Source organism: Haliotis asinina, chromosome 6 (genome assembly GCF_037392515.1).
Source record: "Haliotis asinina isolate JCU_RB_2024 chromosome 6, JCU_Hal_asi_v2, whole genome shotgun sequence".
In the NCBI taxonomy this organism is placed as follows: domain Eukaryota; kingdom Metazoa; phylum Mollusca; class Gastropoda; order Lepetellida; family Haliotidae; genus Haliotis; species Haliotis asinina.
In genome coordinates, this window is record NC_090285.1 from 6,802,745 (window position 1) to 6,816,836 (window position 14,092).

The 14,092-nt window shown below is 40.3% G+C and overlaps 1 protein-coding gene across 2 annotated transcripts; it reads right to left on the bottom strand.

Moving 5' to 3' along the window:
* Positions 1 to 284: 284 nt before the first annotated feature.
* LOC137286551 (uncharacterized) lies at positions 285 to 8,975 on the bottom strand. 2 transcript variants are annotated; one of them, XM_067818476.1, is made up of 6 exons: positions 8,799 to 8,975; positions 6,272 to 6,583; positions 4,764 to 4,909; positions 3,346 to 3,517; positions 3,021 to 3,143; positions 285 to 2,398 (listed from the first exon to the last, which is right to left on the bottom strand). In XM_067818476.1, exons 2-6 carry the CDS (start codon positions 6,489 to 6,491, stop codon positions 1,965 to 1,967), a joined length of 1,095 nt encoding a protein of 364 aa, XP_067674577.1. In that variant the 5' UTR covers positions 6,492 to 6,583; positions 8,799 to 8,975; the 3' UTR covers positions 285 to 1,964. The 2 variants fall into 2 exon arrangements, with proteins under 2 accessions (XP_067674577.1, XP_067674576.1); XM_067818475.1 differs by lacking the exon at positions 8,799 to 8,975 and having other exon boundaries at positions 6,272 to 6,663.
* Positions 8,976 to 14,092: the final 5,117 nt, after the last annotated feature.

The window sequence follows — 14,092 nt, forward strand, 5'->3', positions numbered from 1 at the left end:
CTTGTTAATTAGTTTAGGTATATATATATCACCTGTTCTCTCCCTGTATCATTTACACTTTGAAAACGATACAAGAACCTGTATCGAAACGTTGTGTTCCAGTATTAAAGAAGTTGTCATCCATATACACTTATTCTATATACAGATACCAGGTGGCATAAAACCAAACTAACTCACTCACTTCAAAATAAATCACACAATCGTTCACTCACTCACTCAAGAACATTCTTTGTTGTATTGTTCTGAGTCGAGGCAGAATATCATTTAAATAAATCACATAATCGTACAGATTATATATTGTTTATTTACAAAAAGATGTAAAAGTTGTTATCACACAGTAAAGTTTTGAGACAGCACACTCACATAAGGGTATACAAGGACAGGTCTAGTAGAGTTTCTGTGTAGATATATCTGTACATATTGCTAAATAACGCAAGTAATATAAATAATTATAATAATACTGTTGGAGGTACATAGATTTGGCCCACTAAAAGTACTGAATGTCAGATTTGTTTCTCTGAACATAACACTGTATTGGCACCAAAAAGTACAGATTTAAGGCTAATTAAGACTTCAGTATTAATATAAATGTTTTCCAAGTATCTCTAAGCTTGATATACTAGTAGTTGGTTAAGAACTATTTTAGGCATTTTTAATCTCATCATACAGTTATTGCATTTTGAATAGATGAATATTCCTAAAATAATTCATATACAACATCTGTGTCAAAACAATAATGCTGATAAAAATAAAGTCCACTTAAACTTTGGTTTGCACATTCAAATGCATTGGAGTTAAAGCTAAGAATCAAGGCAGCTTGTCTTCATCAGAAGAAAATAAATCTTGTACCAGTTAGGCTGCATAAAAAATACTAAATGTTTCTCGGGCACATTTGTTTTCAAAAGCGATGAGGGCGGTAGAACATTTAAAAAATGTTTGACAGAAAAAATGTGACGAGGGAGCAACCCATTTTTGTTTTTTCTCTCAGAAATACAGCTTGAGAAGTTTAGCATGTGTTAATGAATTGTAGATTCAGTCACACTTGTTCATATAGACTCATTCATATAGTGGACAAATGGATGAGAGGAACGAAGCATAGAATATTTTTCTTAAATGGCAATGAAAAATTGTTACATGCACAAATAAAAGTGATGTGCCAGTGCGTGAGAAACATTTCATTTTTGTTATTTAGCCTGACATATTTTGTAAATGAAATAAACAAAGGTTTGATGTCAACTCAGAAATATAGTTTGTGAAACTTAACATCATCATGAGTAACAGCTGAATAAGGAGACTTTCCCCTCCAAAGGACCCATCGCAAATCATTTTTTGGAAATCATTTTGGATATAAATTCCAGGCAGTCCTCGAGTGCTCCTGTGTTGCATATCTCGAACAGCTAAATACACACTGCATCCTTATCCAAATTTGTGTAGTATAATTATGATCTAATGGTGTTTGAAATGAGGCCTGTCCGACTGCCTCAGACAGACAGACAGACAAATGGTCTAAATTTACAACTAGCCAGCCCGATGGTCCAGTAAATTCACCATATGTTGGTGTCTGGTCTGGTTATGTCCATTTTGGGCAGGCTACATTTTAAAGTTACCAGCCCTGATGTCTGGCTGGGTTTTTGACTTACTTCATACACTGGATCTGATTATCAATTTATTTTCCTATGGCAAATTGACTGAAATGAATGATTCTTTATATTATACCAGTGTGTGTCAGATATGGTCATATGACGCTGGTATTTGTTGCATCAAAAACTAAATTGTTAACAACTGTGTTAATGCCTTAAATAATGATGACTAACATTTTACCTTTCAATCTGAGATGAGAGTACCTGATGTCAATTATGAGTTTTATTAACATGTTTCAATGCACAAAGTATTTCCACACCATTTGCATGTTCACTGGTTGATGTAGTAGCACTCGAAGACTTCCTTAGATTGGCTCTGGAGGTCTACTTCCGGAGCCAGGGGAACTTGACGATTCTAGACCCATCTGGCCACATGTACCTTGTCTGGTACTCTGTGGAGCTAGGGTAGTATTGTTTAACACCCAGTGGCCGACCATAGATTGACAGGTCTGGCTTTGGGTTAATGGTGAAATGACTGGTGGGTAGATCCATAGGAGGCCTGGTGTATTGAGATACATACTCAGTACGGCCAGGGAACTGAGTGTTGATGCCAGCCTGTTCTTGTACGGACATCGTGCTGGGGGGCTTTGACATGAGGGTGGCAGACTGGGCCCTGGGGCTTGGGAATCCAGTTTCGGCTAGTCGAGCATTGAGGGCATTCATGGACTTGACATCAGCCATAACAGTGCTGGGTCTGAGGTTTCCCTTGATGGTATTGGTGGTGCTTCGTGGATAGAGGCTGTCGATCGTGCGATAACCTGAATGTACGAGAGATCAGCTTACTGCACCATGCGACAATTATGTTTATCATTGTACATTTATCCAGTACTGATGGTAACACAACATTTACTTGACTTAATGATGAACAGGTGCTGACTTCTGTTCGGATTAGAATTTGTTACTTTGACCAAATCTGAAGAGGTTATTGAGCAATCATCTGGGCACATCAGTGCACTGAATACATGCATAGATGCACATTAAAAATGATTTTGTGTTATACGTTGAATTTTAGTCAAAGTGGAATGAAGATCAACACATTTGGTCTTACATTTTTAGGTGATAAATGTGTTCAGTTATAAAATCAGCGTTTAATCAAGAATGTATCCCCTCAAAATTGATAACAATGGTTTGGTATGGTAGCCTTGTGGTTAGTATGTTTGCTTGTCACATAGAAGACCCATGTTTGGACTCCCCATAGGCAACAATGTGTGAAGAACATTTCTGGTATCACCTGTCATGATATTACTGGAATGTTGCTAAAAGCAGCATAAAACTAAACTCACTCACTCACTTGGTCACTGCTATTAATATCAGTCATACTGGCATATCCTTACCAATATGTATACCTTGCCAGTCACTATGTCAGACATTTCAACTCACCCCTGACAGTGTAGGAAGCTGGCCACTCTGAACCAAACGTGACTTTCTTTCCCATGACTCCATACGGCTGGGCTGTCTGCTCACCCATTCTCAACTTCTGCTCCATGCTAGGGGCCCCGATTGCTGGAGAACAAAATAGTACAGTGAAGTTGGGATGGCCTCTGTTGATGACTGCTAGTTCATCAGAGGATGCCAGCCCATATTTTGGTTCACTGGATGGTTACTCAGATATCACAGTGCAAGTAGCAGAAATGTGTATCTTGTACAAGTGTCCCAAGTATTGAAATGTTGGATATATGGTTGGGTATATTGTGTGACTGCTTACTTGTGTGAGATCTAGAGAGACCCGCTGGTCTGTTTGCCCACATTGTAGGGTCGGGTTCTCTTGCTGTGCGGGTGAGGTTGTTGCGGTAGCCGGTGAAGCGGTCAGTGACGCCAATGTGGTCACCAAACTGCCGTATCCTGTCGGTGGCAGCCAGTGTGTAGGGCATCATGTCCTGCAGACAAACAAGTGGGTGAGTGAGTGGTCCATATTGCCCCTTTGACCACTGTTTCATGTATTGGAAATGGTAGGCTCTGTCCAGGGTACAGTATGTATTGCGGTACAAGGCCTTCGCTTTGGTCCATTTCAGTTCGGCAAATGAGATATGATCACAATCCAGAAAATTGAACCAAAGAACCAAACCTTAGATACAGGAAAAATAACCATCATCTTTGTTATTTTGAAAAAACAAAACTATGACTAGATAGACGTGATGGTACGGAAAAATATGAAACTGTAACAAATTTTTTATTCTATAATAGCAGAGACCATATAATAGTCTCTGATAATAGTGAACTGAACCGAAGGCAATATACCATGGTTCTTCTAATACTGCGGTATACCATTTCACCCCTAATGCGGTGCTAAACAACAAACAGACAAAAAACGAAAAACAGAATTTTAGTGGGAGGAGGTGATACAAACCACCACTTAAGTCTTTTGCAGAACAACCCGTGCTGTGACATTCACAAAGCAGGTGAGGAAGCCCAGATTTGGGAGAAGGAGGAATGATCATATACGATGAAGTCCAAAGGCTAGGGAGATACTCTCTTCAGAGAAGATTTTTTTGGGGAGAGGAGGGGTGCACACCCCAATTTGGATCCAACCCCGCAAAGCAACACTACACTTTGCTATGGATTATGGCCACAATCCATTTCAAGGGACTGTAGTTGCCCGATGTGGAATAGTACAGCTTGTGCATTGCAATATGTTTACAGTTACCTCCCTTAGATCATGTGCTGTGACCCAACAAGTATACTGACAGCAAAGGAAATGCAAATTACTAACAAAATAAAATGTCCAAAAAGTAAGCCTTCATGTTTATATCTTCTATTAAAAAGCTTGACTAAAAGCCAGAGTTGCATTTCTTTTGCTGTTCAGTATATTGCGACCTGTACATTGCATCAGTAACATCTGATTTTGTGAGCTGCCATACTTTCTGAATCAAAACATTATTTGTTTAAACATGGGGTCGTATTTGCTTCTTTAAGAGTCATTTAGAAGCTGGTATGATGAAGAGAAACACTTTTCTATGGATTGACAATGTCTTTATTGCAACAGATGCAATATTTTGATGTAGATCCTAACACTGATATCAAGTAAATACTATCTAGCCGTAAAAAGTGTTTCTCCACATGAAAGCTATTTTCATTACTTTTGTGTTAGTATCGTCAAAACAAGAGTTACACAATGTGACCAACCTTTTGTGAATTCCTGAGGTTTGTGACTGCCCACTGATGCATCTCTCGGATCTCGTTTTCCTGTTTCTCCGTGATCCTGCTGCCCTCCATCTGGTGCTTGTAGTTCTGGAGGACACCTGACAGTCGTCCCACCACTGATGCAGCATCTGGAAAATACTGCTGTTATAACACAGATGTTGTATTCAGGAAGTACAGTGTATTATACTGCTGCTACATCGCAGAAATAGATACATTGTGTTGAGATATATGTATCACTGACATTATGTGTGGGAAATATACTGCTTTATACCACAAACATCATGCATGGGTAACACATATCACTGTTCCATGTGTGTGAAATATGTCAATTTACACCACTGACATGAATGTGGAAGTAAGTCACTTTATACTGCTGTTCCACATGAAGAAAATAATCACTATATGCCATTCAGTGAATTAGTGAGTTTACTTTTACTCCACACTCAGCAATATTCCATCTATATGGTGGCGGTCTGTAAATAATCAAGTCTGGACCAGACCTTCCAGTGATCAGCAGCATGAGCATCGATCTCCGCAATTTTGAACCGATGACGTGTCAACCAAGTCAGCAAGCCTGACAACCCAATCCTGTTAGTCGCCTCTTACAACCAGCATAGTCACCTTTCATGGCAAGCATCGGTTGCTGAAGGCCTATTCTACCCCAGATCTTCGCGGGTCGCATACCAGACATCAAATGGGAAATGCATCCCTTAATACGATTTACATCATGCATGGAAAACTCATTACTTCATACCACTGTTCCACATGTGGAAAATAATCGCTGTATACCACTGACATCACAGGGAGAATACATAAATTTTTATCACTGTTCCATATACGTGAAGGACATCACTTTATACCAATAACATCATGTATAAATATCTATCATATAAAGTTTTAAATCTGGTCCGTGTTTCAATTTAAACACAACACATATCATACCTAGACCTTTAGAGTTCTAATAAATTAGTTTGGGTTATCTTAATAGTTCTCAAAACCACAGACTGTCCTCCTGATTAGTGGATCCAGCATCTGCATTGAGACTGGAAGGTCCAGGTTTATATCCCTGCCTAGGTCAAATCAGGAGACGTAAGGAGATGGTACTTATTAATGGCGTGCCTGTCGCCTGGCCTAATATAATGACTGGTTGGCTCGGAATCTGTGTACTTTATCTGAGACGGGTATGTTCACAAAACTGTCACGATATTTCAGTGACTGTACTGAGATCACGCACAATGTTATATATAATTGTAATAATCTTGCAAGTGGCGTCTTGGTTCATATGAATAAACTCGTATTCCAGCCAAGGCCTACACCGGGCACACCTTGGTATAGTGCGAATTCGTCTAGTTATATGCTGGACTAGCGACGTTTAAACCATTTCACTACATCTGCTCAAATACAGCCGTGACTTATTGTTTTTGAAAACTCTAACACAACTAACTAAATGTAAGCCATTCTGAAATCTATATTACGTAGCAGCAACTCACCAGGAGCCGCCGTCGATGCCATCGGCCCCTTCCTGCCCTGCCACTCTTTGGAGGTTGACAGAAACTTGTCATCCAGATTCAGGTGATTGAGGCCATTGGAGACAGCTGTCAGTTCCCGTGCGATCTCTTCGTTGCAGTAATACTTTCCGCTCTGTAAAATATCGCCGATGTCTCTCTTCGCCGTCTGAACGGAGCTAGCGAGGCCTCCACTCGCATACATCTTCGTCTACAATGTTTTCAGTCTTAGAATCCTGCCCAACTTTCTCAGGTCGCTTCCCTAGTGATACACACGTTTCGTCGCTAGCAACGGGACTGTCAACAAGCAGGTGCGCACAAGAGTTTTCAAAGGGAGTTCACTCTGAATGTAAATATAACGGCACTGGGGTCTGATCGGGTTATTCTATACCGCTAACAGCATAATAGATCATTACTAATACCGGCATGTACGAGATTAGGGTGCACCGACTGACCATAACGGTAGCTTTAAGCTCCAATTACGTTGAATACCCGTATATAAGATTAAGCTTCCCAGTACAGGTTCGATGATTTGTATATACAGATCAATCGACAACGTGAAGTAAGAAGAACGTGGTGTGAAGTAACAAGATAGGTTTTCTCTAACCACCTGTTTATGTGACTTAACTTGTCCTTTGTTAAATCAATATGACTGTGTAATATCATAGTTTGTCCTTTAGTGAAATATTCTGACGTTAATTGTTGTTGTCGGAGACGAAATGTATGTTAAATCACTGCTTCTGGATATACAGACTATTCTTTTAAGGAGGAAGGAGCCTTCACAACCCTAATGTTGTCGGAACATCTACAGCGCCATTTATCTTTTTAAAAATCGGAAGTCGCTGTTCTGGAGAAAAGAATTATTTTCCTCGCAAAACTTGCAATGTCGCCTAGGTCAGTAGTGATATTAGGCAAAACGATTAACGCTGACATACCGAAAGGTTAATTCATTCAACTGAAAGCTGATTACTATCTGTTATTTCCAACTGCAACAATATTCGAAATGCACCCGGCATATTCATTCGTGCCAGGCGAGTTGCGTCCCTTAATTCTGCTCGCACGCACCTGCGTAAATCTGTACAAGACAATCAAGCGAACAACGAAAATGAGCTGCACTAGTGTGTGTCGCAAAGTTTCACATTTCATTTGTTGCACAACATAAAACGTTTGAATGTATTATTTTTGCAGAAATGGCTAACCGACCGGAAACTCTCCGTTATTAACAGCAATATACTAATGCATAGTCTCTGAATGTAATAAACCACCCCATATAACATGGAAAGGAGCCAAGGGAGCCCAGACAGCCAGGACCTGAGGAAATCTAGACTTGCTTCATTTAGTGATGTAACTATGCAGAAAGGGCTTGGCAGCAGTGAAAATACATGTGGTACTGTGAGACAGACTACTACAGCAAGTACGATATATACGACCAATACTGACGTCTTGCTATGTTTATATATGAGGGTCACTGGGCTCAGCGCGATGCAATCACAGACAATACTATAGAAGAAGTACAAAAGGTGACATGTATTTGAAAGCCACCATGTACGCTGCAGCGATGCTAAATTGACTTTCTAAGTGGGTTCCTTTCCAGGAGAGAGTTTTATTAGCCTCGTTCTGGCAAAGGAAGTCATCACTTCACCCTTTTGAGAGCCTACAACACTTCCATGACAGGTACATTGCCGTCCGCTCGTTTGTTGTCAGATTTTCGGCCAGGAGAACATTCCCCGCACCTAAGCTGTCTCTCTGAACCTCTTCGTGAACCCTGGACTAGTTTACTCAAGGCCTCGACAGCTTTAACATGTCTGATGGCGAAAAGATAACCTAAATCAACTTATAACTAATCTACAGTTTCGTCACAAGACCAGGACACAGACGGGACGTGTAGGATAAAATACTATGGATAAGATCACGTCAAACTAAAGCGGGACTATGCTCGAAAAAAAATGGCATTCTCACCAAATCTGATTCCGTTGTTGGATGACACCTTTCAGCCTTAACTCCAATAAAAATATATTATATCTCAACTGTACCAAGAAACGAGGTAGGAGAGTCCCGCGCCTCAATATCAACATCTAGACCCTTATTCTCGAAATGTTCGTATTTTTAAGAATTCTTTACTATGATCGTAGCCAACGTGTTTAGAATGGGCTTAATATGTTCGAGGGGCTACGAATGTTTTGAGGATAGCTGTTTATATTCAGAGATGACATCGGATTATCACAATTCCTCACATATTCACTAACTACCCGGTGATGATTGTCGTATTACAAAGTCCACATGTAATAGTGTGCACAAAAGCATTCATTGCACGCATGGGTCAGTTTTGTTTCCTTGCGGTCATGTGTATAACACTTATGTTTGGGCATGAAACAGGTTCTGCATGTATGACTTATCTTGCTTTCCTGTCTTTGTATGGCCAACGATAATATTCCTAAACAAACTGGACCAAACATACATGTAATATATCATTCACTCTAGTTGGTGTCTGCTCCAGACATCCGTCGCTCACATAATGAAAAGGAGCCCTGAGACTTTCTTCTTTTTCAAAAGCTGTGGAAATCTAGACATATCACATTTTCTAGACTTGCGTGGGCTTTCTTGGCCATATTTGCTATAAGGTCTGTATGACAGGCTAACAGTAGACCTTCACGCTGCACTGGAGATGTTTGGGCATTCGCTCACATATCTGGAAATGAAAACAGCTGCATTTGGTGAAAATGCTCAACGTTCATCAGCGTGTACGCATTTTCCCTTTTGAAATATTCTCTATTTAAAGTCAGTGATGTTATAAGACACAGTTACACAACGGTAATTATAAATTCAGAAAGTCAGTGTCATCGTTCGATACGCCATGAAGTGAAGCGACTTGTATTTGTGGATCGGGTGGTTAGACGCTGGCGTGTTTGATTGTGCGTCATGTCACCATGACCGTGTGAATTGTTGCTCGTGTACAATAACCATCGCTTAGTCTGCTCCACAGTCGATTAACAACCCGTGAAGATCAAGGTAGAACTGGTCTTCGGTAACCCATGCTTGTCGTAAGAGACGACTAATGGGGTCGGTGGTCAGGCTCGCTGACTTGGTTGACACATGCCATGGTATCCCAGATGCGTAGACAGATGCTCATATGGTTTATCACTTGATTGTCTGATTTTTTACAGAGTCAGAGTGCAGCGTTAAACACGAAGCAGCCAAAACTTCTGATGCTCTCTTATAGCAACACACATCATATCTAGAGCTAAATCTAAACACTAAACATAACTTATTATTACACGTTGCCATAGTTTTGCCGAAATATTGCTAAAGCGGTGTTAAACAACAAACAAGCACAAACCTTGTTGATTATTGGAGAGAATACGGTAGTATAACATCCCCCACGAACTAGATCTGTGGATGATTGATGGATGCGCACGGGAGCGGTGTTTACCGAAAGCGGTGGAATGTCACATATTGTTTTCGCGTGTAAATACACACAGACAATTAGCCTTGTCGTGCACCTATCACACAATATAGTCCGGCACATTTGTCTTAGGTCTTAGATCTACATCTATCTATCCGAAAGGGACAAGTATAGATAGAGGTTAAAAATATATTCGCTGTTCCTTCTTTACCAGTTTGGCTGTAAACCCGGACTCAAAGGCATTACAACTAATGTGGTGTGTGCATAACGTGGACATAATCATCAACCAGCTATTAGCATGAATTAAGTCGCCTATTTGTTCCCTGTACAACGGACGTCCATTAACACAGAAACACTGAGTCAGTGTAGAAAGCTTGCATGTGAAAGTGAACACGACAGTATCTCAGCCTGAGATTTCATCACACGACGGGGTAAGTTGACGGAAGTATTTATTGTGAACAACCGTATTGAATAACACATATATATCCTGCTGCAGCAGTGAGCGTGGAGGATTGCACACAGTCGACAGCCTCTGGGAGGCAGTGCATGTGGGTAGCTGCCACAGGACGATACCTACTGTATGCGAACTGGATGGCCCAGAATGTGAAACGACAATACATCAACATAACAACACTTGACAGCACTGTTCTCACAGCCTATTCTTATTATGAAACACATATCCCTTAATGAGCCTGTATTTTTTCTTTGTTATTTTACTAAATACAACATTGTCTTTGGTTCTGAAAAAAGATGCATTTCTGAGGTCTACGACAGTAGAGTACACTACTCTGTGAAGTAAACTTTTCATAATGATACACACAACAATGCACACACATAATATACACATTGTATGTTCTTATTCATCTTTCACAATAAAGTGGGTCAAGTCCTCGGAACTTATCTATATCTTTGTTTGTTCTGTGTTGTTTGTGGTCAGTTGATAATTGCTCTGGCTATACCAATATGTGCAATAATTGTCTTAAAACATTACGAAAAAGTGTTATATAAATGCATAGCCAGTGTGTTGGGTTTACCACCGTTTCGAACCAATTACGGAGAAAATGAGCATAGACATTTATTACGAAATTAAGGGTTGGGACTATGACAAGAAAAGGGCTAATGTAAACTTTGGTCGAATTTAATGAAATAGGATTCGTTAGTTGTTAGGTTATAAACGACATGCTACATTGTACAAATATACTTTATAACTTTAACTTATACAATATTTTTACATTACTAAGTGGTTTGACAGATGAAGTGATATAAAACAACTGTTGTTTTGTTTGAGTAGTTTACAGTGACCTGTCACATTACTCGTCAGTGCACTCATTGGTTGGGCTCTCTGCGCCCATCAAATAAGCATACCAGCAAAACATACTCCAAAGTAAGAATGAAACTCGCACAAGCCTTTGATATTACCGATTCCTTGAGCTCCATATGTGATGACGTAAATATATCTTTCAGGAAAGAACTCGGCATATATGACCTTTCTGATACACGAAAGGCGAGTCAGCTTTTAACAGTGACGGAAGATACTGCGTAATTGAGAGCTTACACGAAGAGGATATCCAACAGAAAAAATATAATTAAGATTGGCTGATGTTGCAAGTCAGGCTGCTTCTGAGGCTGCTATTCATCAATCAATGTTGTTTTTAGGAGCAGTTTTAGGGGAACGTCTTAAAAGAAGTAATCCAAATAGGATATAACATACAGTGTACGGGGCATGAAAGTAACTTCCACAGGCACTCCAGGGTGTATAGTGGAAAGTAAATATGCATTTGTCCAATTGAAATTCAAATGGTTGGTGCTGAGAATACAAGAAGTGTGTATGGTGTCTTCGAAAATACTGTCAAACTCTCTAATGACATAATTTGTTTTTGCTGAAGTAAATTTGGGAAATTGAACAATTTTATTTATATATGTTTTTCTAGTTTTTCTACTAAAAGAGTAAACGACTAAAATTCAACAATGTTATTTACATTTTTTTCTAGCACATGAGCAATTTTAGGTATACTTACAATTCTGTATATTCTGTTTGATCATTGCTATAAAGAAACAAACACGACCTGATAAATCTAAGTTTATCGTAATCGTGTAGCGTAGCTGTGTGTTGGTCCTTGCGGTTGCAGTGTCTTGCGACTGCATGTGCGCTTGGAAAGACTTTTGTCGTTGTAAAATCAAAGTTTGAAATATAGACCTACATAGAAAAGATATATTCTTTTGTTCAACAGTTTATTGAAACGAAACATGGAACACTTGATTCCAATTTACTGTCAGGTACATGAGTGAATACCGACAGGGTCAAGGGTGTCATGAAATGGAGCATAGGCCAAATTCGATAAATAGGCTAAATTGATCCATTTTGGTAGGCAAAGGTTAAGCGATATCTGATAAATGTACTCCGGAATGGTGTCCAGATTACTACGGTGTTAAATAAATGGATTTAAACAAAATTCAGTCTGTGGATATGGATCAGGTAAACATAGCTCAGTGAAAAAGAATTCATTAATGCTAATGCCGTCACAGTTTGTTAATTGATTTTATGACACGTTTTATGTTAGTGTAACGAGAGCGCCAAGGTATATTCCTTATTTATCTTGTCAGTGCAACATGTAGCTTGAGGTGTTGTAACTATATCCACCCTCGTCACAATCTACCGAGGTGCCAACGTTTGCAAATGCAGATTCCTCGACTGTCGGAATTCTAAATGGGTTTGGGTTTACACGTGTTGTAATAAAATAGCCCTGTTCCTGTGGACAACCTGTGCTCAAACATAGGCTCGGAATGCGTTTATTTCAACACTGACTCTGCACAGAAGAATTAACCGTGGTTTGGTATGGCACCAGCGCCTGTGCGTCGCTACGGTGATTGCAGGGGAAAAGATACATCAATTATATGCTAAGCTTTTTCCTATTGCGCTGTAGATTGAAAGTTGATAGCTTTCACATATGTCTATCTATGTTACGAGCTATTAAGTGGCACCTTTTTTTTCACAAAGCCTCGGTCATATCCTTGACATATGCTTATAGTTTACTTGTTTCAATTGGTTTGAGTTTCAAGTGGCAGAATATTTCAATGGCGGTATCGCGATACACGCGAGGAACTTGCTTCTATCGTCCAGCACTTAGCATGACGTGCAGACAAATCTCTGGGTGTTTCTGATGTTGTAATCTTTAATGATTGCAGAACGCTTGGGTGGGACCGAGATACTTGGGTACTCAGACTGACATTTGGTGTGACTTTTAATTCTGAGACTTCATTATCGCATTGACAGTATCCAAGCTTCCCGTACTGGTTTTGGGTTCTCCTACCGAACCCACTTAAGTCACCCCTTCTGAACCCACTTACGTCACCCCTTCTGAACCCAACCAGGCCTTTCCTAGTGAAAGTCTCCCCTACTAAACCCCCTTCTGAATGCAGTACTGAACCCAGTCTCGTCTCCCTTCCTAAATCCACTTAAGTCTCCTTTACAAGCAAGTCCTAGTCACACTACTTAACCCATCTAAGTCTCGCCTGCTGAACCCACCCAACATCTCCCCCACTGAACCCGTTCTAGTCTCTGAATATATATAGTGTTGATAGTAACAATCTAACGCATATAAACTGAGACTAACACCAGGGAGACGAGAGATTCAGAACCTCAGGACATCTAAAGCTTTAGCGTTGAAGAGAGGACTCGACAGTAGGTAATAAAGATACTGCGGTTCAGGGACTGTGAGACAGACTATAGTCTCCACTACCAGAGACCATATAATAGATTATAATATTATATGGTCTCTGCCACTACTGAACCGAATGATTCCATTTTTTCGGTGACGAACTCCGGTTTCTTGCCACATATTATGCCAGGCCTTCCCAACTGGAGAGACTGGGAGTGCCCATGTAAAAGTTTCGTACACTAAAGCATGTTTGTAACCCTTCTTTAGTGTGTTGGAATACTGCTTAAATCGGCACACTCACTCACTCACTCACTCACTCACTCACTCAACGTAGGGCTCCAGTTATCGCTGCTACTTACGTCTCCCAGTTGACGTGAGTTCGACATCGATGCTGACACCCACAGATTCTCCCTGCATCCGTTTATGACCCCGACAAACCCCTGCGACTCGAGGTACACTCTCCTATCTCCATCGTTAATCCTCACGCACCTGCCTGCAGTGAAGCCCTCGACGCTTCCGCCGTCACTCCGGTCCCCTCCACACTGTGCCCCTCTCCCTCAAAGCGTCGACTGATAACACTCCCAAACTTGCAGTCACTCACATATTTTAAATTAAATGTTTATGAGAAACAAAACTCTAACTCGGTCTCGAGGTGGAGAGGAATTTTTCTGAAGGCGAGACGCTTCAAAGCTTGTCTGGGAATATTTGCTAATGTATGGTGAAGTTGTCTGTCATTTCTGAGTA

Bases quoted from the DNA above. Each gene is read 5' to 3' on its own strand.
- LOC137286551 (XM_067818476.1), bottom strand. From the start codon at position 6,491: ATGTATGCGAGTGGAGGCCTCGCTAGCTCCGTTCAGACGGCGAAGAGA. The intron at 3,144-3,345 runs GTAAGCAGTCAC...TTTGTTCTCCAG, and splicing joins TCTCTCTAGATCTCACACAA to CAATCGGGGCCCCTAGCATG. The intron at 2,399-3,020 runs GTGAGTTGAAAT...TCGTACATTCAG, and splicing joins AGCTTCCTACACTGTCAGGG to GTTATCGCACGATCGACAGC.